This window comes from Nicotiana tomentosiformis, chromosome 2, assembly GCF_000390325.3.
Source record: "Nicotiana tomentosiformis chromosome 2, ASM39032v3, whole genome shotgun sequence".
Taxonomy (NCBI): domain Eukaryota; kingdom Viridiplantae; phylum Streptophyta; class Magnoliopsida; order Solanales; family Solanaceae; genus Nicotiana; species Nicotiana tomentosiformis.
The window spans coordinates 180952720-180979141 of NC_090813.1; the positions used below are offsets into that span (position 1 = coordinate 180952720).

Genomic DNA, 26422 nt, shown 5'->3' on the forward strand with positions numbered 1-26422 from the left:
ATTTCTCTCCATTTCTCCTTAGTGTCGCTCAACCTTTTCTTTAGGTTTTGGATAATAGTCTTGTTCGTTGACTCGGCCTGTCCGTTCCCATTAGGGTGATACGGCGTTAACAATATCCTTTTTATTTTGTGGTCTTCGAGGAATTTCGTCACTTTGCTGCTGATAAATTGTTTTCCATTGTCACACACTATTTCGGCAGGTATCCCAAATCGACATACGATGTGATCCCAGATGAAGCCTATAACCTCTTTCTCTCTCACTTTCTCGAACGCCTGTGCTTCAACCCATTTAGAGAAATAGTCAGTCATAAATAAAATGAACTTAGCTTTACCTGGGGCCGATGTCATAGGACCGACGATATCCATCCCCCATTTCATGAATGGACATGGGGATAGGACTGAATGAAGTTGTTCTCCGGGCTGATGGATCATCGGTACAAACCTTTGACATTTATCACATTTTCGGACAAACTCCTTAATGACTTTTTCCATAGTATCCCAGTAATATCCTGCTCTAATGATTTTGTGAATTAGTGATTCGGCACCGGAGTGGTTCCCACAAGTGCCTTCGTGGACCTCTCGTAAAACATAATAAGTGCTTCCTAGTCCTAAGCATACTGCTAATGGTCCATCGAATGTCCTTATGTATAATGTTCCATCTTCAGCAAATGTGAATCGAGTGGCTTTGGTTCGTAGGGCCCTCGACTCTTTAGGGTCCGATGGGAGCTTTCCATTCTTCAGTATTCAATATATTTATTCCTCCAATCACAGGTTAATCTTGTAGAGTTTATCTCGGCATGACCTTCCTCGATCACAGATCTCGAGAGTTGAACGACAGTCCCCCCGAACTGATCTTATCTTCCTCGACCGATGATCCTAAATTTGCAAGTGCATCGGCCTCACTGTTTTGTTCTCGAGGTACATGCTGTAAAGTCCATTCCTTGAAACGGTGCTAGGTTACTTGCAGCTTGTCCAAATATCTTTGCATTCTATCCTCTCGAACTTCGAAGGTTTTGTTCACTTGATTCACCACCAGTAAAGAGTCACACTTGGCTTCAATGACTTCCGCTCCCAAGCTTTTAGGTAGCTCGAGACCTGCAATCATGGCCTCGAGACGTTGGCTTTGATTCACTACTCCCCTGATTCAATTCTTTTGGTGAGCTCTTCGAGCATTTTCATGACCGTAGGATCAGTCCTCGATTCGTTATCATTTGACCTTTCCAATACTGGCTCGGTACGGTGAGTAATTTCTAGCTCGACCCTATTCGGAGCTCTATGTTGATTTTGTAACTAAGCAATGGCGGCTTGCTGAGCCTGAAGCATCTCGAATATCACTTGGAGACGGACTCCTTCGTCTCCTCTGCCCTGTGTTCCTTGGCCACTAGATCGGCCTTCTCTACGTACACTCCCATCGAAATTTACGCCTAGGTCCACATTTAGAGCAACGTGCGAAATGATATCGACTGGGTTGGCAACCGGTGCTCCCCCGAGATTAGCCTGTGGCACCTCGACTCCTAGAGCAATCGCATTTTCGTTTTCACCGTGGAATCTGAGGCCATTGTCACCGTGTGTGGATGCGTTTTGTGAGTTTGACATGTTTTAACCTGAAAGCAAAGATACTTGATAAGAACAAGCGTAAAATAGTGCGTTTTACCAGAATCAGTACTAAACAATCACTATTATTCTTAGCCCCACGGTGGGCGCCAAACTGTTTACCCAGAAAATTGAGTAACAATTAAACTTATATTGTGGTTTTAAGAATATGTGATTTAAACCAGTACCAATTGATAAATAACAAATTAAATAAATAAATTGGACAAAAATAAATCTGACCAGTCTGCAAACAATGCCTCGACCTCGATCCGAGATAGTCTCGAAGTTAGTTAATAAGAACAGCAGAAAATATAACAAGTAGTGATGAACAGTAAGCCAAAGAAATCAGCATATATGTATATGTTTATGAGTGAATCATGATGCCTACAAATGACTAGAACTCCTCTTTATATAGTAGAGGAAACCTAATTATGGTATGTCTCTAATTACAGAAGAAAATCGTATAAACAGCTAGTCAACCGCTTCTAATTTAGTCTGTTCCGAGATTTATACCATGATCCTTGACCAGTCTCGGATATCCGTTCCGAGATTCATGCCATGATCCTCGACCAGTCTCGGATATCTGTTCCGAGATTCACGCCGTGATCTTCGACCGGTTACTGATATCTCGCCATTCCGTTATTATGCTGCCCTCGAAGTCGGTCATACTTGGTCTCGACTGTTTCTAGCCTCAGTCTCAACGTACACTTCGATCTCTAGGCTTGTTGTCTCATCCTCGAGCTCGGGTCTGATTTATTACGAGGCTACCCCCGATGCAACTCTCTTGTCTCGATCAAACAGCAAAATCGGGTCCGTATACATTTATATATACTTTTAGACTTTATATAGAATATTTTTTTTAAAATGTTTAGAAATATTTGGGATCCTCTCGTGGGATGTAATATTTAATAGAACTATGAAGTGCATTCATTTTTATTTACTTTAAATAATGGGTTGTTATTAAGATGCGACAATCATCTCTTTGTTCTTTCATATTCATATGTCAAGATTTCTTATATTTTTTTCGAATTTGAAATGGTATTTTGATAATTTAAAATTACATAGAACATATCATTATATAGATATAATATTGATATTTATGTTTAATTATTACATTCTGTTAACCTTGAAAGCGTACATTATGTGTTACTAACAAAATTCTCCCATAAGAATACTTTAATAGATCATATGTTGTTCATTTTTTTTAATTTTTGGTAAACATATTCGCTTATCAAAACTTTATATATAGCTTTAATAAAGTAAGATCGAAATAATATTCATGTAACAAAAAAAACCTAAAAACTTGAAAAACCCGACAAAAGTTTATCCCGCGTACTTGATTGGATTAAAATCGCAATATAACTAATCCCTGGAACCTAACGTACTTGATTGGACAACCCGGGATTATAGTATTTTTTTATCCCTATGAGATGATGGAATAAATAATATCAGGATAACTAATACCGAAATAACTTGTTTCTCAACCAAACGCCCTTAACTTATTTTCCATTTCCGTTCTATATATACCTTGTATGTTTTTCCTCATCCTCTTGTACTAGAAAAAAAGTACACTTTACTGCACTGTACTATCAAAACTTCCTTAAAGATAGGGAAAACAGCCTTTTCAAGATAAATCTCTTAATTGAAGAGAGAAAATTCAAGAATAGGGCAAAAAAGAAATGAACAACGGCGGCCACATGCAAGGAATGGCTATGGCGCCGCCGCCATCAGCCGCCATGAACAACGCCACCGGAGGAGGAGGAGGCATGATGATGAAGAACCATCGGCATATGATGATGCACATGACGTTTTTCTGGGGAAAGAATACTGAAATTCTCTTCTCAAATTGGCCTGGATATGATAATTTGGGCATGTATGTTTTGGCGCTTTTTGTCGTTTTTTTCATGGCTGTTCTCGTCGAATTTCTGTCTCACGGCAATTACATTAAGGAAAATGCTGATCATGTGAGCGCGGGGTTGATTCAGACAACTTTGTATGGACTGAGAATTGGTTTGGCTTATGTTGTTATGTTGGCTGTTATGTCGTTCAATGGTGGTGTTTTCTTGGTTGCTATTTTTGGGCACATGTTAGGGTTCTTGGTTTTTGGAAGTAGGGTTTTCAACAAATCGTCTAATGAGGGCAAGACTATGGATCTTCCACCAATGAGCTGTAGTTGTTGAATTTTTTTTTTTATTAATTGATGTGCTTAGAGTTTTATTTTTCAGTACTTGAATTGGGGTTCAGTTGTTTTTTTTTTCTTGTGTTGATCAATTTGACGATCAGGAGGTTATTGGAATTTGAAATCATTAAACAACAGCTTGAATTTTGTGATAAAGAAATGCGTTTAGTATATGTGAAGAATATCCGGGTTAAAGCGCAAAGGCTTTGATTTTCTGATTAAGGATGAGACAGAACTCTGAACTAAATCCAAATGCTAAATTATATTCATTTAATTCAAATTTCGTGTTTCAAGCACGGTCCGCGGTTACAATAGTTGACTGCTAATACACCCACCTTAGGTAGGGAAATAATGATTATGGTTTTAAAAAAAAAAAAAAAAAACCGATGCATAGGCATTCCACGTATGCAGGATCCGGGAAATGATTATAGCAGTAATTTTGTTCTTCTTTAATTTTCCGTTAATAGCTTACTGGTTACACATCATGTGAATGTTTCCCAAATCATACGAAGGAAAATTCGCTGTAAATTGACATGTTTTATGATTACTGCCAGCCATACAACGGATAATTAAAACAAAAAAACAACTTCATACTTTAAAGAAACTACTTAAGAAAATACTCTTTTAGGGTTTTTTGGGTGCTTGCTCATTCACTTTCATCTCTAATACTCTCCTTTATGTAGTCCCCATTTTTCTTTTCAAAACAATTGAATTCCTCAATTGATAAAAGAGGAAGACACGAATTTTTAGTTCGGCAGCTAGCGTTCTACAATAAATAAGATGTAGCAATTTACGTTTACGTGTAGGACAACGATTGATGTTACGTTTACGGTTTGAGATTTTCTCTATTTGGTATCATGCCAATTAAAGTTGAGAAAGTCTTTCCGATCGAATTACTTGATCTCCATGTAAATAAATTAAATGACAATTGTAGGCTACAGCTAATAGTTGGCAAGTTCTGTGTGCCTTTGTGGATAATATACTGATTTTTTTGGCATTCCTTCTATAAATAGTAAAATCTCACGAATTTAAAATTTTGGAAAAATGAGATTGTATAGTCACTCTCAAAATAATAGCCAAAAATATATATATATATATTATACACAATACAAATTTTATCCATTTTTACGGCTACCAAATATAAATAATTTTGACCACGAGCTAAAAGTGATCTCTTTACCATAAAATGTTCTACAAGAACGCCATAAAAAATCTATACACTATTACAAAATAATAGCTTTTTATAGCATGCATGAATTGGTAACTCGTAAACTATTATACTTATTGCATTTGATTTATATTGACGATATATAAATTTAAACTCTCATCAATATTGGTAACTATCGTGTCTAGTAAGGCAGGAAAAGTGCCTTTTTCAATTTCGTTCTTTTGATATTTCTTTTAAGTGATTTAAAAAAAGGTGATATTATTATTTTCGTTCCTTCACTATCTTATAGTCCTTTTCAAAATATTTTGAGTAAATAAAGAACGTCACGTAAGGGGCGATGTGCACAGATAGCGAGTAATAACATATGTATTTACTTTTAAGCCACTGTTTTAAATGTATTTAGTCTTTAGCCACTGCTTTAATAAACTTTTACCCGTCCGGACGAAAATACCCTTCTGCTATATAGGATTTCGCTGATACATACGCTCCTTATTTAAGATCAGCAGCAGCTCAAACTTACGTGCAAACTTACGTGCCGAGAATTGTTGTGATCGTCCAAAATTGCAGAAGCTTTTTTTCCGATTTTAAACTTTTTGTCTAAGTTCAGAATTCAACTTTCTCGTCCAAAATTTACCATAAAATTACAGTAAGTTCTAAAGTTTCAGATATCTCTATATGCTTTTGTGTGTTTGTATGGATTTTTATTTCGTTACTGAAGAATAAGATACTAGGAATTTGATTTTTTTTTCTTTTCTGTATTGATAACGTTAAGGACATCGTGTCCTTAACTCTGTGATTGTTCTGTAAATATTGAGGACATAATATTAAGGATTTGGTGTCCTTAACATGACTGTTATTCTGAAAAATATTAAGGACAAAGTGTCTTGTATTTTTCAACTTGTATTAATAAAGTTAAGGACACGTTATCCTTAACTTTTATAATGCACACATCAAAGTTAAGGACACCATGTCCTTAACTTTTACAATGCACATATCCAAGTTAAGGACACCGTGTTCTTAACATTTTGACTACACACATTAAAGTTAAGGACATAGTGTCCTATTTTTGCAACTTGTACTGATAAAGTTTAGGACATGATATCCTTAACTTCATGACTACTATATAAAAATTAAGGACATAGTGTCCTATTTTTGCAACTTGTACTAATAAAGTTTAGGACATGATGTCCTTAACTTCATGACTACTGTGTAAATATTAAGGACATAGTGTCTTGTATTTGCAATTTGTATTGATAAAGTTTAGGACATGATATCCTTAACTTCATGACTGTTATTTTAAATATTAAGGACATAGTGTCCTGTGTTTTGCAACTTGTATTGATAAAGTTTAGGACATCTTATCCTTAACTTCACGATTGTTGTATAAATATGTCCTGAATTTCTCATTTTCTTGACTTGCAGGATGGATACAATATGTATTATAGTTGCTTTTAATGGTAAATGGACTGCAGACTATAAGTATCTTGATCATCAAACAAAGCTTGTTCTAGTACCTGAGGCAATTCGATTTGAAGATTTCATTAACCAAGTCTTTGAAGTTATTGAATTGGATAGAGACAAGTTTAAAGCAATGATATGGTTTGATATCAATCTGGGAACAAGCAAGGGAATGCTTGTATTCAAAGATTTAGATCTTCACACATGTATAGAGTTACTAAAAAGTCATTCACTCTTCAAGGGCTGTCGTTTCATTGTTGATATTTCGGAAAGAGTTTTTGATTCTACAAGCACCTTTGAACATGTCAATACAGAAACTCAACAAAACAATCAAGACAAATGCCAACAGATAATGAAAATAGATGTGGTTGAAGCTCAACCAATAACTGAAGAGGTGCTTCAAACATTTGATTCTATTCAAGTGAAAGGACAAAGCATAGAAATTGACAACGAACAAGCTTTGGGTATTCAAGTCTTAGAAAGTGCACCGGTAATAGAAGAAGTTGCTGAAAAAACCTTTACTCAACTAACTAGACGAAGCTCAAATTCGAAAAAAAAAAGAATCCCCAACTACGATATTAACAGAAAATGCTTCGTTGGATGAAATAAAAGTGGGATCAATATTTGACAAAAAGAAGAGTATAATTAACTATTTTTTCAATATAGCAATTAAAGGGCATTTTGAATTCAAGGTTGTTAGATCAATCTCAACAAGATATTCATTGAAATGCAATGATGATAGGTGTGGGTGGTGTATGCGTGCTTTCAGAGTTAAAGATTCAACACTATTCAAGATAGTAAAGATTGAGAAAAATTATGACTGCTCAGTTAACACTATGAAAGCTGATCAAAGGCATGCAACTTCAAAGTTGATTAGTGGTTACATTATCGACAATCTTCAAGACCCAAGGTTTGAAGTTACACCAGCCTTTGTCATAGCAGAAATGCAAAAATTGCATAGACTAGACATTGGTTATCACAAGGCGTGGCATGCTATTCAACATGCTTCATCTTTAATAAGAGGAACTCCTGAAGAGAATTATGAATTATTGTCTTCATACTTGTATATGATGAGAAGTAAAAATCCGGGAACATACACTAACATAAAGATAGACGACAACAACAGGTAAACAATCAAAAAGAGTTTATTAGTCTGTTTTATAAACTTTAGGATATGGTATCCTTAACTTGGATGTGTGCAATAAAAATGTTAAGGACATGGTGTCCTTAACTTCGATGTGTGCAATGAAAAAGCTAAGGACACGGTGTCCTTAACTTGGATGTGTGCAATGAAAAAGTTAAGGACATGGTGTCCTTAACTTTGATGTGTGCAGTGAAAATGTTAAGGACATGGTATCCTTAACTTTGATGTGTGCAGTGAAAATATTAAGGACATGGTGTCGTTAACTTTGATGTGTGCAGTGAAAATGTTAAGGACATGGTGTCATTAACTTTGATGTGTGCAGTGAAAATGTTAAGGACATGGTATCCTTAACGTGGATGTGTACAGTGAAAAAGTTAAGGACATGGTGTCCTTAACTTTGATGTGTGCATTATAAAAGTTAAGGACATGGTGTCCTTAACTTTGATGTGTCCAGTGAAAAAGTTAAGGACATGGTGTCCTTAACTTTGATGCGTGCATTGTAAAAGTTAAGGACAAGCTGTCCTTAACTTGGATGTGTGCATTGTAAAAGTTAAGTACATGGTATCCTTAACTTTGATGTATGCATTGTAAAGGTTAAGGACAAGTTGTTCTTAACTTTGATATGTGCAGTGAAAATGTTAAGGACATGGTGTCCTTAACTTGGATGTGTGTAGTGAAAAACTTAAGGACATGGTATCCTTAACTTTGATGTGTGCATTGTAAAAGTTAAGGACATTATGTCCTTAACTTTGATGTATGCAGTAAAAATGTTAAGGACATAGTTTTCTTAACTTTGACGTGTGCAGTAAAAAAGTTAACGAGATGGTGTCCTTAACTTTGATGTGTGCAGTGAAAATGTTAAGGACATGGTGTCCTTAACCTTGATATGTGCAGTGAAAATGTTAAGGACATGGTGTCCTTAACTTTGATGTGTGCATTGTAAATGTTAAGGACATGGTGTCCTTAACTTTGATGTGTGAATTGTAAAAGTTAAGGACATGGTATCCTTAACTTTGATGTGTGCATTCTAAAAGTTAAGGACAAGTTGTCCTTAAATTTGATGTGTGCACTGAAAATGTTAAGGACATTGTATCCTTAACTTTAATATGTGCAGTGAAAATATTAAGGACATGGTGTCCTTAAGTTTGATGTGTGCATTGTAAAAGTTAAGGACAAGATGTCCTTAACTTTGATGTGTGCAGTATAAATGTTAAAGATTTAGTATCCTGTATTTTTAACCGTTTGTTAAACTGTATTTTCAGGTTTCTTTATATGTTTTATGCATATGGATTATCAATAGCTGGTTGGAATCATTGTAGACCAGTGATTGATGTTGATGCAACTTTTTTGAAGTCAAAATATCGTGGTGTTTTAATGATTTCAGTTTCAAAGGATGTAAATAACCAAATATTCCCACTAGCCTTTGGAATTGCAGAATCTGAAAATAACAATTCTTATGAGTGGTACTTTAGTGAGCTTCGCAATGCAATTGGGAGCCGTGATAATTTAATTTTTTTATCGGGCAGGCATCAATCTATTGTACATGACATTGCAAAGGTATATCCCGAAAGCCACCATGGGATTTGTATCTATCATTTGGAGCAGAACCTAAAGTGAAGGAAAGTGAAAAGTGAGGTCATAAAACTTTTTCAAAGTGCTGCAAGAGTATACAGGCGCAAAGAATTTGATCTATACATATCAGATATAGCAAAAGTTTATAAGAAGACTTTTGACTACTTGATAGAAGAACCACCGGAAAGGTGGGCACGTTCTTGTAGTCTACGACGAAGATATGACATGCTCACAACAATCATAGTTGAGTCAATAAATTATATGCTATTAGAAGCAAGGGAGTTGCATATATTAAGAATGGTGGATTTTATCCAAGTGAAGCTATAACATTGGTTTTATGAAAGAAGAAATGAAGCAGAAGGAACTTTTTATGACGTTTCTTGTTGGGTAGAAGAGGAATTGAAGAAAAAGATAGATTTAGCTTTTATTTTAAATGTAAGTATTATGTTCTTACTTTAGCTTATTATTTTAATGATAATTTAACATAATGTATTAACTTATAGTTTTTCAACTTTGAAGGTCTTCCCTGTTGATTCATGGCGTTCTAGAGTTGAGAAAGAAGGAATTACTTTCTTGGTGGACTTAAACAAAAAAAATATGTGATTGTTTTCAGTTTCAATTTGATGAATTACCATGTATACATGCAGTTGCAGCTATCGAGAAGAGAAACATCAAGAAGTCCAATTTCTGCTTGGACTGGAACTTAAAGGAATCTTGGTTGAAAACATATGAAAGACAAATACATCCTGTAGGATATACGTATTCTTGGATTATACCAGAGAGTGTTAAGTCACAAATTATTAAACCTCCAGATTTCAAAGTCCCGCCAGGTAGAAGGCAGAAGAAAAGGTATATTCCAGCTACCGAATCATCAAAAATAACATTCAAATGTGGTCGTTGCAGAAGAATTGGTCATAATAGAACATCTTGTATATATTCTCCGGCAGTCCATCCATTTTCAAGGAAGCATAGAGAATAATAGATATATTCACTTATGTTTATCTACTCTTTTAAGTTTTTGCTATAAATTGGATTCATTTAGATTGTTTTTATTTGAGCGAGTAAACATTAGCAGATGGTTATATAAAAGATGTCCTGAATTTTCAAAGTTTCTTTGCCCTTACGTGCTCTTTGTTTCTTTTTCTTTTTCTGGGAGTTCAATTTACCTATGTTGGACCAATTATTATTTATGGAATTTTATTCTTGCCGTAAGTAAACAAGAAAGTCCTTTTCTTTATATAATTTGACGCCTGCAGCTTGCTACATCTTTATTTTTAAAATGAGCTTGGTACAAGTGAAATTTAAGGATATAATCTTTTACAAGTCCTGAAAATTTCAAGTATGAATCTAATATTAAGGACATAAATTTCTAAAATGTCCTTAACTTCTGAAAATCTCAGATTATTATCTAGATTTCCAGAAGTTCAGGACATTTCAGAAAAATATGTACTGAATATTATTTTCATCCTTCAACAAATCAGGATGTTTATGAACATAATGTCCTAAAGTTCTATAACAATCAATGTATCTTTTGCTATATCTCTATAGATTTAATAAAAAACTGACAATTTAAAATGGACAAATCAGTAGTTATAAAACTTGACATCTGCAGCTTACTAAACACAGCTTGCTACATCTTATTTTTAAAATGAGATTGGTACAAGTAGACTTCAGGACATAATTTTTTAAAACGTCCTAAACATTTGAAGTATGAATCTAATATACAGATCATAAATTTCTAAAATGTCCTTAACTTCTGGAAATCTCAGTTTATTGTCTATATTCCAGAAGTTTAGCACATTTAAAAAAATATGTCTTGAATATTATTTTCATCCTTCAATAAATAAGGATGTAGTTAACAGATTATGAAGTTCTACAACAATTAATGTGTGTTGCTTTAAATTTCTAAAAACTTCAAGACAATTTAATCAAAGATTGGCCCTTTAAAACTGTGAAAAAATGGACAAATCAATAGTTAACAGAAAGAAAGAAATTAATAACACGATGCCTTCATATTACTGCTGAAACTGTAATTTAGCATAGCTGTGACCAAAAAATTATGCTATGCAAACAAAATAAAGTGCCTTGTGACAATTTACAGGATATTTCAGAATTTATATGGATTCTTTACAGCAATTTTATACCAATTCCACTACAGCTGACTTTCTTTACAACTACACTACAGCTCCTTTGGGCAAGAAGTTTCATTTTCACTATCATAATCGTCACCGATATTTTCTGGTGGTGTATCATAACCAGAATTTTTTTTCCACTCTCCCTGTGTCCAAAGATTTGCTGCAAGTTCTTTTCTGAAGTTTGATATGTCCTCAGGTTGGAATTTCTCCACATCCTTTCCCATTATCAACAACTCCACATACTTGATTAGGAATGCACCACAATCAGTCCTAAGAAAAATATGGAGTCAATTAAACAATATCTTTAATAAAATAAATCTAAAGTACATATAAATTATATAGCAAATGACAACACGTACGATCCAGTTTGGTGTGGTGATCTTTGCCACTGAATATCAAATTTGTTGAATGCATTTCCAAAAGACTTGTGATTTTTCTCAAACTGTGAGAACTTTAGCAAGTGGGGGATCATGCGTGCATACATTTCAATGTGTTTCATTCCTTGCTCATATGGCTCACTATATGTGGAATCGTACACATCAATCTTTCTCTCATTCAAGTCCAATACCCCCAAAAGAAAATGTGTCACAACATCATTATCTTCTGAAGGAAGCCGACATGAAAAAAAGATTTTGTCAACCTCTGTCCAAGCAATTCCACATCTACGATTGTCACCCCACACATATGGTGTGAGAACCAACTGATTATCATCACACCAAAACAAATCTGAAGCATCTTCATTGAAATCCTTATACACAATTAGCATATAGTTATCAAAAAGTATATCTGTAGTTGTGCAATGAAAAGGATGGGCGCAAGGGTGGTAGCATTCCTTCTTTCTCAAATAATACAGGGCAATGTCAATATGCTTCATAAAAAGGCAAAAAAAGAAAAAAAATCCATCAGTCATAAATAATTAAAAAATAATAAATTAAGAAGAAAGAAAACAAATGCCTTGTGAATTATCAAACCTTATCATCAAGTACAAAGCTACTATCTGCAAGCTCAAGGAAGAATATTTTGCTACTGATTTTTTGATGGTACAATTTATATGGATTCTTTCTCACACCATTATCCTCAGCATATATATCAGTTTGTCCCCTGAAAATTTTGAAAATATCAAAGTTAGAAAGTTTATAAGTTAGTCCTCAATTCCTAATTAAGGACACTTGGTCCTGAACTTACAGTAACAAGGTCATAAGTTTAGGACACTTGGTCCTGAAGTTAGAGTTGCAAATTCAAAATTTAAGGACAGGTAGTCCTTAACTTACAGTTACAAGTTCAAAAGTTAAGGACACTTGGTCCTGAACTTAGACTTACAAGCTCATAAATTAAAGTCCTGAACTTAGAGTAACAAGCTCATAAGTTAAGGACAATTGATACTAAACTTAGAGTGGAAGTGCAAAAATTAAGGACACTTGGTCCTGAAGTTAGAGTTGCAAATTTAAAAATTAAGGACAGGATGTCCTTAACTTACAGTTACAAGTTCAAAAGTTAAGGACACTTGGTCCTGAACTTAGACTTACTAGCTCATAAATTAAAGGATAATTAGTCATGAACTTAGAGTAACAAACTCATAAGTTAAGGACAATTAGTCCTAAACTTAGAGTGGAAGTTCAAAAATTAAGGACACTTGGTCCTGAAGTTAGAGTTGCAATTTCAAAAATTAAGGACAGGTAGTCCTTAACTTACAGTTACAAGTTCAAAAGTTAAGGACACTTGGTCCTGAACTTAGACTTACAAGCTCATAAATTAAAGTCCTGAACTTAGAGTAACAAGCTCATAAGTTAAGGACAATTGGTCCTGAACTTAGAGTGGAAGTTCAAAAATTAAGGACACTTGGTCCTGAAGTTAGAGTTGCAAATTCAAAAATTAAGGACATGTAGTCCTTAACTTACAGTTACAAGTTAAAAAGTTAAGGACACTTAGTCCTGAACTTAGACTTACAATCTCAAAAGTTAAGGACACTTAATCCTTAACTTAGAGTTACAAGCTCAAAAATTTAGGACATTTAGTCATGAAGTTAGAGTTGGAAGCTCAATACACTTAGTCCTGAATTTAAAATTACAAGTTCAAGACACAAATGTAAGCAATTAAGAAATAATGAATACATTTAGGGACTTACACTTTTTTGCGACCTTTCCTTTTCTCCTTGCCCAACCACCCAATGAATTTCTTCAATAAGTTTTCATCATCTTTGGCATAATGAAAAATACATGTACGAGTATATTTTGATTTTATCCAGCCTGTATACTTGGGAGTATTTTCATTGTGCGCCATCGATGTTCCTCTTTTTCTTTTCTGTTCAAAAGGAGATTTCAATTGCCAACTAAGCTTCTTATTCCTTTTCCCTCGACCAAGCTCTTCTTCAACATTTCCTTCAACCTCCATAGACAAACCCTCATCAATGCTCATTTGTGTAGTCGGAGGAGTAGGAGTAAGAATAGCAAATGATGGACCATCAAAACCAATACTATCTCTCTTCCTTTTCCTAGTATATTGGTTAACGGCTTCATTTTTGTTTTGCTCTGCAAGCAACACTACATATACATTAGTTTGCTGCAAGTCGTCAATTCTATGAATTGTCAAATGAAGAGACAAAAACTAAGGACATAATTTTTGAAATGTCCTGACAATTTGAATTATGAATACAATATTAAGGACACAATCAATACCTGTGTTGGCCACGCTGCCTTCTTGTATTTCTTTAACAGACAATGGTGCTAATATATTGCTTGCATTTTTTTTATCTTGTAATTGTTCTCCATGTTCTTCGATTGCAAGTTTACAAGATTCTGCAAAATATTTATAGGAGCTAACACAATTAGTACTTGTTACTAATCTTTGATTAAAACAAACATGTATAAGATGAAAAAAACTCCGTCTAACCTTTTGCAACTGTCAAGATCATGCCAGTTAAATCATTATCTTGACTAGCATTTTTTGGCTTCCAATATTGTCTGTAAGAGAGAGAGGGTGTAGAGATATCATACGTTCCTTCTATACATTTGCAAACAATCTCACTTATGCTTGTTCCTTGGGTATTTTCTATGTCTTGAGATTGTCCTCCACTTCTCTCTTTTGAAATTTCATCATCTTGATAGTCCACTCCATCTTGTGTAGTCGGAGGAGTAGGAGTAAGAATAACAAATGATGGACCATCAAAACCAATACTATCTCTCTTCCTTTTCCTAGTATATTGGTTAACGGCTTCATTTTTATTTTGCTCTGCAAGCAACACTACATATACATTAGTTTGCTGCAAGTCGTCAATTCTATGACAAATTGTCAAATGAAGAGACAAAAACTAAGGACATAATTTTTGAAATGTCCTGACAATTTGAATTATGAATACAATATTAAGGACACAATCAATACCTGTGTTGGCCACGTTGCCTTCTTGTATTTCTTTAACAGACAATGGAGCTGACATATTGATTGCATTTTCTTTATCTTGCAACTGTTCTCCATGTTCTTCGATTGCAAGTTCACAAGATTCTGCAAAATATTTACAAGAGCTAACACAATTAGTACTTGTTACTAATCTTTGATTAAAACAAACATGTATAAGATGAAAAAAAACTCCGTCTAACCTTTTGCAACTGTCAAGATCATGCCAGTTAAATCATTATCTTGACTAGCATTTGTTTGGCTTCCAATATTGTCTGTAAGAGAGAGAGGTGTAGAGATATCATATGTTCCTTCTATACATTTGCAAACAATCTCACTTATGCTTGTTCCTTGGGTATTTTCTATGTCTTGAGATTGTCCTCCACTTCTCTCTTTTGAAATTTCATCATCTTGATAGTCCACTCCATCTTCTTTCCTTGCAGTTTCAAAAGATTCTGTAACATTTACAATTAATACTTGTTACTAATAGTTTACTAAAACTAACATTCAACATGTCATGAAAATTCCATCTAACCTTGATTGGCATCATTTTGATTTCCAAATTTCTCTTTAAGTGAGAGAGGTGTAGATAGATCATATATTTCTTCAACACATTTGCATACAATCTCACTTATACTTGTTCCCAATGGATTTTCTAAATCCTGAGATTGCACTCCAGATTTACAAATTATTTCTGTTACACTTGTCTCTTTTGGATTTTCCTGGTCTTGACATTCCATTCCATCTTGAACTTGCACTCCATCAAAAGATTCTACACACATTTGTAATCACAAAAAAGTTTATATGTATTACGCTATTGAATATAAATTTCAATGATAACAAATTCAAAAACTGTATCTAACCTTTCCCAATTTCGATGCCAATATCAGTTTCATCTTCTAGATGCGCATCTCTATAATCGCTTTCATAATGATCTTCTACATGCACATCTATATCATCACATTGATCATCAACTGCATCTTTGCTAATTGGAACACTAGGTTCTCTCTCTATGGTCCTTTCATGAGGTTTGTCAAGAAGCTTCAATAAAGTATCAATCTTTGATCCTAGGTTTTTCTTTAAAGCCTGTGAGATAGTATTTAAAATAAGAATCAGAATGTTAGCTGCTTATAAGTTACGGACATTGGTCCTTAACATAGAGGTACAAGCTCACAAATTAAGGACAAGTGTTCCTTAACTTAGAGTTACAAGAACAGAAATTAAGGACATGTAGTCCTGAACTTAGAGTTACAAGTTAAAAAGCTAATGACAAATAGTCCTAAACTTTAAGTTACAAGCTCACAAATTAAGGACACTTGGTCTTTAACTTAGAGTTACAAGCACAGAAATTAAGGACAGTTAGTCCTGAACTTAGAGTTCCAAGTACAAAAAATAAAGACATGTAGTCCTGAACTAAGAGTTACAAGTTAAAAAGTTAAGGACATGTAGTCCTGAACTTAGAGTTACAAGTTAAAATGTTAAGGACAGGTAGTCCTGAACTTAGAGTTACAAGTTAAAAAGTTAAGGACATGTAGTCCTGAACTTAGAGCTATAAGTTAAAAAAATAAGGACATGTAGTCCTGAACTTAGAGTTACAAGTTATAAAGTTAAGGACATGTAGTCCTGAACTTAGAGTTACAAGTTAAAAAGTTAAGGACAGGTAGTCCTGAACTTAGAGTTATAAGTTAAAAAGTTAAGGACATGTAGTCCTGAACTTAGAGCAACAAGTTAAAAAGTTAAGGACATGTAGTCCCGAACTTAGAGTTACAAGTTAAAAAGTTAAAGACGGGTAGTCCTAAACTTAACTTAACTTAAGCTCACAAATTAAGGACATTTGATCCTTAACTTAGAGTTACAAGCTCACAAATTAAGGACATTTGATCCTTAACTTAGAGTTACAAGCACAGAAATTAAGGACATGTAGTCCTGAACTTAGAGTTACAAGTTAAAAAGTTAAGGACATGTAGTCCTGAACTTAGAGTTACAAGTTAAAAAGTTAAGGACAGGTAGTCCTAAACTTCAAGTTACAAGCTCACAAATTAAGGACACTTGGTCTTTAATTTAGAATTACAAGCACAGAAATTAAGGATAGGTAGTCCTGAACTTAGAGTTCCAAGTTCAAAAAATAAGGACATGTAGTCCTGAACTTAGATTTACAAGTTAAAAAGTTAAGGACATGTAGTCCTGAACTTAGAGTTACAAGTTAAAAAGTCAAGGACAGGTAGTCCTAAACTTCAAGTTACAAGTTCATAAATTAAGGACACTTGATCTTTAACTTAGAGTTATAAGCACGGAAATTAAGGACAGGTAGTCTTAAACTTAGAGTTCCAAGTTCAAAAAATAAGGACATGTAGTCCTGAACTTAGAGTTACAAGTTAAAAAGTTAAGGACGTGTAGTCCTGAACTTAGAGTTACAAGTTAAAAAGTTAAGGACAGGTAGTCCTAAACTTCAAGTTACAAGCTCACAAATTAAGGACACTTGGTCCTTAACTTAGAGTTACAAGCACAGAAATTAAGGACATGTAGTCCTTAACTTAGAGTTCCAAGTTCAAAAAATAAGGACATGTAGTCCTGAACTTAGAGTTACAAGTTAAAAAGTTAAGGACATGTAGTCCTGAACTTAGAGTTACAAGTTCAAAAGTTAAGAATAGAAAGTCCTAAACTGAGAGTTACAAGCTCAAAAGTTAAGGACATGGTGTCCTTAACTGAGAGTTACAAGAACAGAAATTAAGAATATTACCTTGATGTCATTTTGAATCCCTTTTTCTGATAAAGCTATTTTCTTATGTATTCTAGTACATTCTACCTCCATATCCTTTTTGAACTTCTCCGATAATCTCTGAATCAAAAATCATAAAAACAAAAAAGTCTCTTAAGCAAAAATAAGCAAATAAAAAACTAATGGTATTCAAAGACAGAAAACCTACGTTAACAATTTCCTTAAGCAAGACTTCATCAAATTGTGTTGAAGGCATTGAACTTTGATCTTGAGACAATGGCACATGCACACTAGTGAGCCCCTTCAGAAGAAAGAAATGGTACCATCTCGAGCAACTGATACAACTGTTATATAAGAAAAAAATATGTAAGTATTCAGAACTAAAACACATAAACAAAAAAATAGCTAGTAATCCTGTTAACTTACTTTTTCATTATGGAAGTACTTTTTACATAGGGTGTCATAATATAGAGATTTCATAGCTGAATAACATAGCATCCGAGGGAACCCACATTCTCTGAAGTTCACAAATTATTTTTCCTGAAAAATTGGGAATACTTCCATAATCCAAACACAGAAGGCGAAAGGGAAGCCAACTATAGTATAACTGTCCTTCTCTTTATCTTTCTCTTTCTCATTCTCATTCTCATTGTCTGAAGTATTTTGTTTGGGCTTCAAGCAGCTCTACAATGATTTTAGTAATTTTTCATAATAAAGAGAGCCCCAATTGAAAGAAGAGCAGAGTTCATCGTCATCTACGATTTTCATTACCCGCTCAGACACATTCCGATTCTTGCGCTTCCCCATCAACACAGATTCAACAAAATAAATTGTTGCCAACTTCACCAAATCATCATGGCTGCCTACAAATGATGCAATTGTACCATATAGGTGACTAGTAATAAAATGCCACAAATCGCCTAACTCGATTCTATCCTTTCCAGGGAAGTAGACTTTTGAAAGCCTATTCTCTCTTTCACGTAAAACTTTGAAGTCCACTGAAGAAGAACATTTCAACCCTGTAATTATCTGGAATACTTCACGTGTAAACTTTACTTCATGATAAAAAATCTTGAATGTCATTGAATGCGAGTCATTGCTTACAATTTCTGAAAGCAATACACAATGAATAAGTCTACCACAGAACTTCACACCTTGTAATCAGAAAAAGTTTCCGAAAACACCATCCCTCAACTTCTTCCATTGCGTGTTAGACAAGAAACTTTTTATTGTTTCCTTATACTGAAAAACTCATTTTCAATAGCTCATCGAATTACGCCAATCATCAAACTCGAAAATACGATCTCCCTCCATTAGCACACTATAAAGAAGGAAATAGAACGTAAACATTAGGACTATTTTTTTGAAATGTCCTTAATATTTAAATTACAAAACTAAAATCCAGGACCTAAGTAGATGCATCTTTAATAGAAGAACAGTAAACTAAAATTAGCTTACAAATTCTTAGGACTATTTTTCTGAAATGTCCTTAATAAACTAAAATCCAGGACCTAAGTAGATGCATATTTAATAGAAGAACAATAAACTAAAATTAGCTTACAAATTCTTAGGACTATTTTTCTGAAATGTTCTTAATATTTAAACTAAAAAACTAAAATCCAGGACCTAATTAGATGCATCTTTAATAAAAGCACAATTAACTAAATTTAGCTTACAAATTCTTAGGACTATTTTTCTAAAATGTCCTTAATATTTAAACTAAAAAACTAAAATCCAGGACCTAATTAGATGCATCTTTAATAGAAGCACAATTAACTAAAATTAGCTTACAAATTCGTAGGACTATTTTTCTGAAATGTCCTTAATATTTAAACTAAAAAATTAAAATCCAGGACCTAATTAGATGCATCTTTAATAGAAGCACAGTTAACTAAAATTCCTAAATACAGTTAGCTTACAAATTATTAGGACTATTTTTCTGAAATGTCCTTACATAATCAATATATTGATTGAACAACAAACACATTTCAATACCAAAAGGTTCTCAATAACTTTCTCATAAAAATCTGCCCCTTATTCCTCAGCGAATCAAGTTATAATCATTATTTTGGACATTTCACACATACTTGATGACAAACACAGCATTGATCACGATTAGAGATATACAAAAAGAAAATTACATAAAAGCAAAATCGAAAACATACCAGTACGCTGGTTCGCTGCAGAGAAGATGACAAAGGAGAAGAGATTAAGTTGGACAAAGTATACGCAGAGAATTGTTGTGGGCTGGGCAGGAACGATATTGAGGGAGCGAAATTTTGCTTATGAAATTTTGGCTCTGAACTTCAATTGAGAGAAGAGAGTTGTATGCAGGAACGATATTGAGGGAGCAAAATTTTGCCTATGAAATTTTGGCTCTGAACTTAAATGAGAGAAGCGTATAAAGGAGGGGTTTGGGAATAAAAGAAATAGAAGAAAGGGTAAAAATGTCTTTTCATATTAATTTTAATAGAGTAGTGGCTATTTTTGCTCAACATTAGAATTGGTGGATAAAAAATAAACACCACCTTATTTAGTGGCTACCACACGCCATTTTTACTCAGGTACGTGCATCGAAATTCTTGTGTCACAGCGGGAAAGTTCTAAAGTAAAAAGTTCTATTATTCTCGTCTTTGTGTTTATGCTCGTTGTGCTTGTGGAGTATATAAACGAAATAAAAAAGATTGAGAGATTCAAACAAGTAACTCGTTGTATTGTGTTCGATCCCAGGCAATGGCTTTATTTTTTTAATTTTACGTAAACCTCCATTTTCCCATAGTGGAAATCAGTTGTTCTATCAGCATTCAGCATTCCCTATTTCTGACCTAACATTCTAAAATCAAAGTCGTAATCACTCATCTCCATTACACTCAAAAGAAGATGAGAACAAATATGTAATTGTGTTTTGTGCGCGATTTATTATATGAAAATAGAATCTCTTAAATGGTATAAGGTCTAGTTTTTTTTTATATATTTCTTACACAAGCATCATCATCGAAAATTAGTCTCAGTATATTTGCTACTATAAAAACTTAGGAAAAAAAATAAATCTTTTTGGGAAAATGTTGTTACACAAACTAGTACTATCATTTTTATTTTCTCGAAACATGCTTGGCATATGCTTAAAATGTGACTTCTTTTCGCCTTGTCCTTGGCTCTTCTTTCTTTTACTTTCTCACTTGCCTCCCCTATTTTGCCTCCTTATTTTGAGTTTGTTTTGTTTAGTATTTGTGAGAGTTTGAATTTGGTTATAGAAGAACAAATTGATTTTGGAGCTACAAGATGAATTTTGCTTTTAAAATAAAAGAAATTAATTTGAACAAGAAAACAATACATTCTTGCTCTTGGATATTGGACGATCCAAGATCTAGTCCCTCAGATTGGTTTTGAGTTTTGGATGTTGGGCTTGTGGAGGAGTTAGCCCATGTCAAGCATTTGAGAGTCTTCCTTTTCAGTTTGGGCCACTTGGCACAAATAGCCATTTTTAAGACTGCTATTTAGTAATTAGCCAATACTTATTTTGTTCAAAATATTTGAACTAACAATCATAACTCCAGGACTTTGTGTCCTGAAAAGTTGAACTGAAAAACTGAAATTCAGGACACACTGACTAATTTCTAAATGACATTCCTCAAAAATAGTTAGCTGGTGTCATTTCTACTAGAGTAGTAGCCAGGGGCGGAGCTACAGTTGTGGGTGCGGGTTCGGGCGAACCCAATGACTTTTTTCGGAACCCTGTATTTGTATTGAAATATTTACTAAATCTATATAAATATATACTGTCGAATCCAGTAACAAAAGGAGTCTTGGTTCAACGGTAAAAATTGTGGGTTCGCTGGAAAAGATGGGAGTTTGATTCCCCCTGAAAGCAATGTTTTATTTTAAAATTTAGAACTCACATACTTAAATCCCTAGCTTCGCTTCTAATAGTAGCTCATGTCATGTGAGAGTCTTCAACCAATATCACCAACTACCTCCACTATCTACCGCCACCATTGCTAGAGACTCTTTCTACCAACCACTTCCATTACATTAACCACCTCTGCAGCCTGGCTCCACCATATGATTACCACTGTCAACCACTTTCACTACTAGCCATAACTTATATGGAATACTTTTGATCACCATCGTCTAGCCGCCGCCACACACCATTGTACACTCGTCGCTTGTAGCTATATTCACCAACTACAATAACCACCACTAGTTATCACCTTACAATCATCATTGTCGATGCCACTAGCTTTTAGAGTGTATTCCATCAAATAAATTTTTTACAACATGATGGATATTGAGTTATGCTCTAATAGCTTGTGAATATAATTTGAGATTAATTTATTTAAATTTTATATTTACAGTTAAATCTCTCTATAACAGTCTCATGTGTTCTGATATTTTTTGTCTGCTATAGTGTTGTTATAAAGAATATATATTATAACATAAGATGAAAAATTTATTCCAAAGGAAACTTGACCATTATAGTAAAGTGCTGATATAAAGAGGGTTTCTTATAGAGAGGTCGGACTTCATTAGATTTTAATAAAAGTAATTAAATATAAATTAAATATTGAGAAAATAAATATTCTTAATGATCTAATGTTCAAATTTAAAGATTTAATAATTATAACAATCAAATATTTACTCAAATTCAAATATTATGATCTCTTTATCCTTAACCAGATATGTTATATCTGAGTCTTAGGAATGAAAAAAGATCTAGTAGAGAATGCTTCGCTTTTTAATACGAGATGCGAATCCGGATAAGTTGGAGTCCCAATGTGAATGTCGATCACGGAGTGTGGAAAGTCAAAACAAAAATTATAATCAAACCCTAAGTGGCTCTTGATCATATGTAGTGCTCTTGAAATATTTACCTAGTCATTGGAAAATGATCGGTGAAGTGTGTCAAGTTTAAGTTAATTGTCAACGAGTGTGGCTTCCATGATCAGGCCTTAATTTCATCACACTACTATATTGAAGTTGACACAAAAAGGAAAAAGTGCGCATGCTTTGATTGCATAATCACCGCCAAGGTGCCACCTCTATCATCTTCCCATTATTACCAATCCATGCTTTTATTAATCAGTATTTTATGATTCATTATTAGTGGAACCACCGGTAGCTTGTAAATACAATTACAATTTAATTTACTATTAGAGAAATCTAGTTCACGAATCGTTAGTAATTTATAAATCCTTTTATGTATTTTGTACAAGGAACCTAGACATGTTCATTGAATTTAAACGCATTCTAACAACCTTCAACTTTGAAGATATAGCTTAGATCATATACTCCAAATGAGACACAGAAATATTTGATCCTAAATAACATTGTTTTGACTAACAAACTAACTATATATATATATATATATATATATATATATATATATATATATATATATATATATATATATATATATATATATATATATACCTCTAAAGATTTCTACTTTATTTATCATTTTTCTGAATTATTGATCTTATCTTTCTGACACACATCATTTCTTCATCTCATTCCTTTTTAAATCTACACATTTATATCTTTTCGTTGCTACTATGCCTTTTAATCCTATTATTATAACTATTAAGTCCAAATACATTAAATTCATCTTTGAATTCCTTATTTGTCTTACTGATTTTGAATTTATTATTTGTCTTACTGATTGTTTGAAGTTCATAAGCTAAAATATACCAATCTTATAAGTTTCTTGGACTGATCTTTCTCTCTTTTGGTTTTAGTTGACTGATTCCGAGAACTTCTTCTTTTGTACGTGACTTCTTTAGCACTTCATTTCTGTTACAAAATAAGATAGTCGTTAGTCAATTCAATAATCTTTCATTGTCATCATTAAATATTAAACCTTAATTAGATTATTGGCCCTTACGCCCTAAAACTTTTATTTTTAAATAAATATATTCATCGTATCACCGCACTATAATGCCAAATAGTTAAACCATTCTGTACTTTTTCTTTTGAATTTAGTGTAGTTTTTATATATTTATCCTTCTTTAAAATGTTAGTTTTTTATACAGAATATCCAAGATTTAAATTTTATGGGGCCATTTTCCTTGTAAGTAGTAACCAAATATTCCTCAATCAGTAGTCAAACCAGGATTTTCACTAAGAGGGGTCAAAATAAAAAGAAGTAAACCCGCGAAGAAGCCAATGGATGACGATATATATATATATATATATATATATATATAATTATTTTTATCTAGCTACATAATATAATTTTCCGACGAAGGGATGTCGATTGATACCCCTTGAATACATGTGGCTCTGCTACTATCCTCAACTAATAATATCATTGTTTACCCGTAAAATGGTATAGTTGAATTTATACGTGGTTTCTAGATAAGTGAATTAATTTGATCCTGAAATAATACAATAATTGAAGAAATGTACAATACTTAACCTTGAAATATAGACGAAACAGCACAAATGACGATTCTGGGAACGAGGTTTTCGGGCACAGCAATGATGAGATCAAAAATCAAGAAAATAAGATTGTATTAAGTTTCGTATAGAATATCGTATAAGTTTTGCCAGAAAATTCGTATCATTTACAATGATAAACTGAGCTCATTATTTATAGCTATCTCTAGGGAAGGAAATCCTAGGATCATGTTCTCCTTAAATGTCATTTATGAGGGTCATTGATGAATACGTAACGGTTAACGTAAATATCAAATTCTCTGTAACGGACCGTCGATCTTAATGCTGCAGAATATTCTTTATTAAACGTTACAGGGCGCAGAGCATTTTCACACGCCTTTATGAATGTTATCCTTTCCGGTGACAAGCGGAATGAATGCGTTCGGTCTTCGGCCATCTCTATCTTGGGTTCCATGTGTCCTCCCTTTAAACGACCACGTGTCATATCATATTTTACCCTATATAAATAGTCACCTTGCATTCTGGTGACATAACTTTGTGTTATCGGGAAGTTGGTAGAAATACCTTTTTGGCGGGAATTACTATAATTCCCTCTAAAAGTCCTGACAGTTGATTAGACGCACGTTTTTCTGCATTTAATGCCCCGAACACGCGTCATTCCATGATTCAGCACAGCTTTTGCCGATTATCGAAGTAAGCATGGCCATGAATTTAGCCTCCAAAAATTTACTTATACGCCACATTATTTTCCTTTTCGTTTCATAATTTCTCGAACTCCTGATTTGCATCTTTGCTTTCTATTCTTCCTCTAGTTCTCTTCAAACACAAAATCTTCTTTTTCAATGGCTTCTTCCTCTAAGCGTGCTGGTTCTACAAAGAACAAAATAAAACTGAGGACTCTGTTCCTCCAATGGTAGGTTCCATCATCCCAAGAAGACTTAGTACTTCGAAGAATTTTAAAGAGAAATTCTCTACTGCCAACCCTCGTACATGGGATGTTAGTAGGTATCCTTCTTCCATTCGTCCTTCCAGTATTCCTACTGTGAATGAGGACTGTCGTTGCCATGAGTTAGATATTATTGCTTCTGATCTATCGGAGCGAGTGACCATTCCCAAGGAAGGTTTTACATACTTTTTCACGTATCCCTTTACTTTGGATGCGTTTTCTTTGAGCGGAGAGCTGAATTCCGTGATTGCGGAGTTTCGCCTTCATTACCAGGTATGTTTGGCACAGGTAAGTCCTTCAGTGTGGAGGACGGCCGCCTGCCTTCGACGTTTGTGCCAAAAAACCAGAGAGGAGCTAACCTTAGCTCATATGATGAATCTCTATTCCTCCAAAATCTTCCGCGGGGGAATGATAAACCTTTGTAAGCATGGCCACCATGCTTTGCTATCTAGCATGGATGATGACAACGACCGTGGGTGGATGAAATGGTTCGTTGCAGTTTCTACCAGCAACATTATTCCGACAACGGCTTCATCCTTTTCGGTGGCTTGGAACCGCACTCGTAAGTTCTTCGTATAGTATTCCCTTTTGCTAGATATTCTTTTATGGTCGTATCATCTCTTCACCCTTCGCATGTTTCAGCAACTCGATGGATACCACCGGTGGTAGCAGGTTTGGACCGGTGGGTTCAAAAGACTTTGGATGTCACAACGCCCAAAACTCATTTATGGAAAGAATTGGACCTTAAATACGAGTGGAAGGCCAAAAATCATGGTAATTTTAATTTACCTTGCTTCCATTATGAAGAACTTGGTTGAACCCTTTTAACTTGTTCATGAAATTAGGTCTATCTGCAGGCTCTGTTGCTGTCCCGAGAAGGACATTTTGGCTGATACCGTTAATGCATCGAGGCTGCTTCATGAAGCACTTACTCGAACAGGTATCTCCGGGCCTGCTTCGGGTGCAAACTCTTCTTTACGGAGTCCCCGGCCGAAGGATAAGCAACCAAAGAGAAGATGTTCCTCCGCGGCCGGGGAAAAGAATAAGAGGGCAAAGACTGATGCCCCCGAGTCATCTCCGGTGGAGATGATGACCGGTCCTCCTTCCGAGCCAGTTATAAACACCATGATGATTGATGATGATGATGATGAAGCTGTTGATGAGGGATCTTCTTTACATAGAAGGCGACGATCCTCATTATCTCAACAAGATGTTCGACATGTTGAGATAGTTATACCAACTGAAGACGGTGTCTCGGTACTTTAGGTAGAATCTGATTTGGTAGAATATGCTAACTCCCATTTTCGGACCCTAATTGCTGTAACCGGTGTTGCGGGGCAGAGTACCGGGTCTTTTCCGTCTTTGATTGGCGAGCATCCAACAACCGGCACTGTATTTGATGTAGCTGCCTCTCATTCTTCAACTTCATCAGCTTCATCTCCACCTTTACCAACACCAGCAACTGCTACATTACTTCCATATTCATCCACTCTTCCACCGACAGTTGCTACATCACCTCCATCAGCCGCACATGACCATGAAGAAGGTGTTCCTCTTCCACAGTCCCCAGTTCATAGGAATTTGGGGCAAAATTATGCTGCCCCTTCTGAAGATCCGCAAAGGAGGAGGAACGTTACTCTTTTGGTCTCTACCGGATGCAACTTGCTATCCCGATTCGTGGAACTTGCTAACTATCTGAAGCCAAACTTAAGCCTTTGGCTTC

General features: G+C 34.5%; 3 protein-coding genes across 3 annotated transcripts; 2 read left to right on the top strand and 1 right to left on the bottom strand.

Annotated features, from left to right (window-relative positions):
• The first annotated feature begins 3138 nt into the window (after positions 1-3138).
• Positions 3139-3942, top strand: LOC104086110 (copper transporter 1-like). Its single transcript, XM_009590288.4, has one exon. The coding sequence runs from the start codon at positions 3272-3274 to the stop codon at positions 3770-3772; it is 501 nt and encodes a 166-aa protein (XP_009588583.1). The 5' UTR covers positions 3139-3271; the 3' UTR covers positions 3773-3942.
• A 2420-nt stretch (positions 3943-6362) lies between these two features.
• Positions 6363-9820, top strand: LOC104086113 (uncharacterized). The gene is made up of 7 exons (XM_070194723.1): positions 6363-6887; positions 7090-7523; positions 8804-9004; positions 9161-9301; positions 9458-9548; positions 9633-9689; positions 9761-9820. Exons 1-7 carry the CDS (start codon positions 6363-6365, stop codon positions 9818-9820), a joined length of 1509 nt encoding a protein of 502 aa, XP_070050824.1.
• Positions 9821-11292: 1472 nt separating this feature from the next.
• Positions 11293-20839, bottom strand: LOC117273266 (uncharacterized). Its single transcript, XM_070194724.1, has 13 exons — positions 20692-20839; positions 19523-19537; positions 18129-18466; positions 17916-18041; positions 17566-17658; positions 15502-15724; positions 15174-15410; positions 14842-15093; positions 14627-14746; positions 13374-13776; positions 12220-12349; positions 11608-12116; positions 11293-11518 (listed from the first exon to the last, which is right to left on the bottom strand). The coding sequence occupies exons 1-13, from the start codon at positions 20837-20839 to the stop codon at positions 11293-11295; spliced, it is 2820 nt and encodes a 939-aa protein (XP_070050825.1).
• Positions 20840-26422: the final 5583 nt, after the last annotated feature.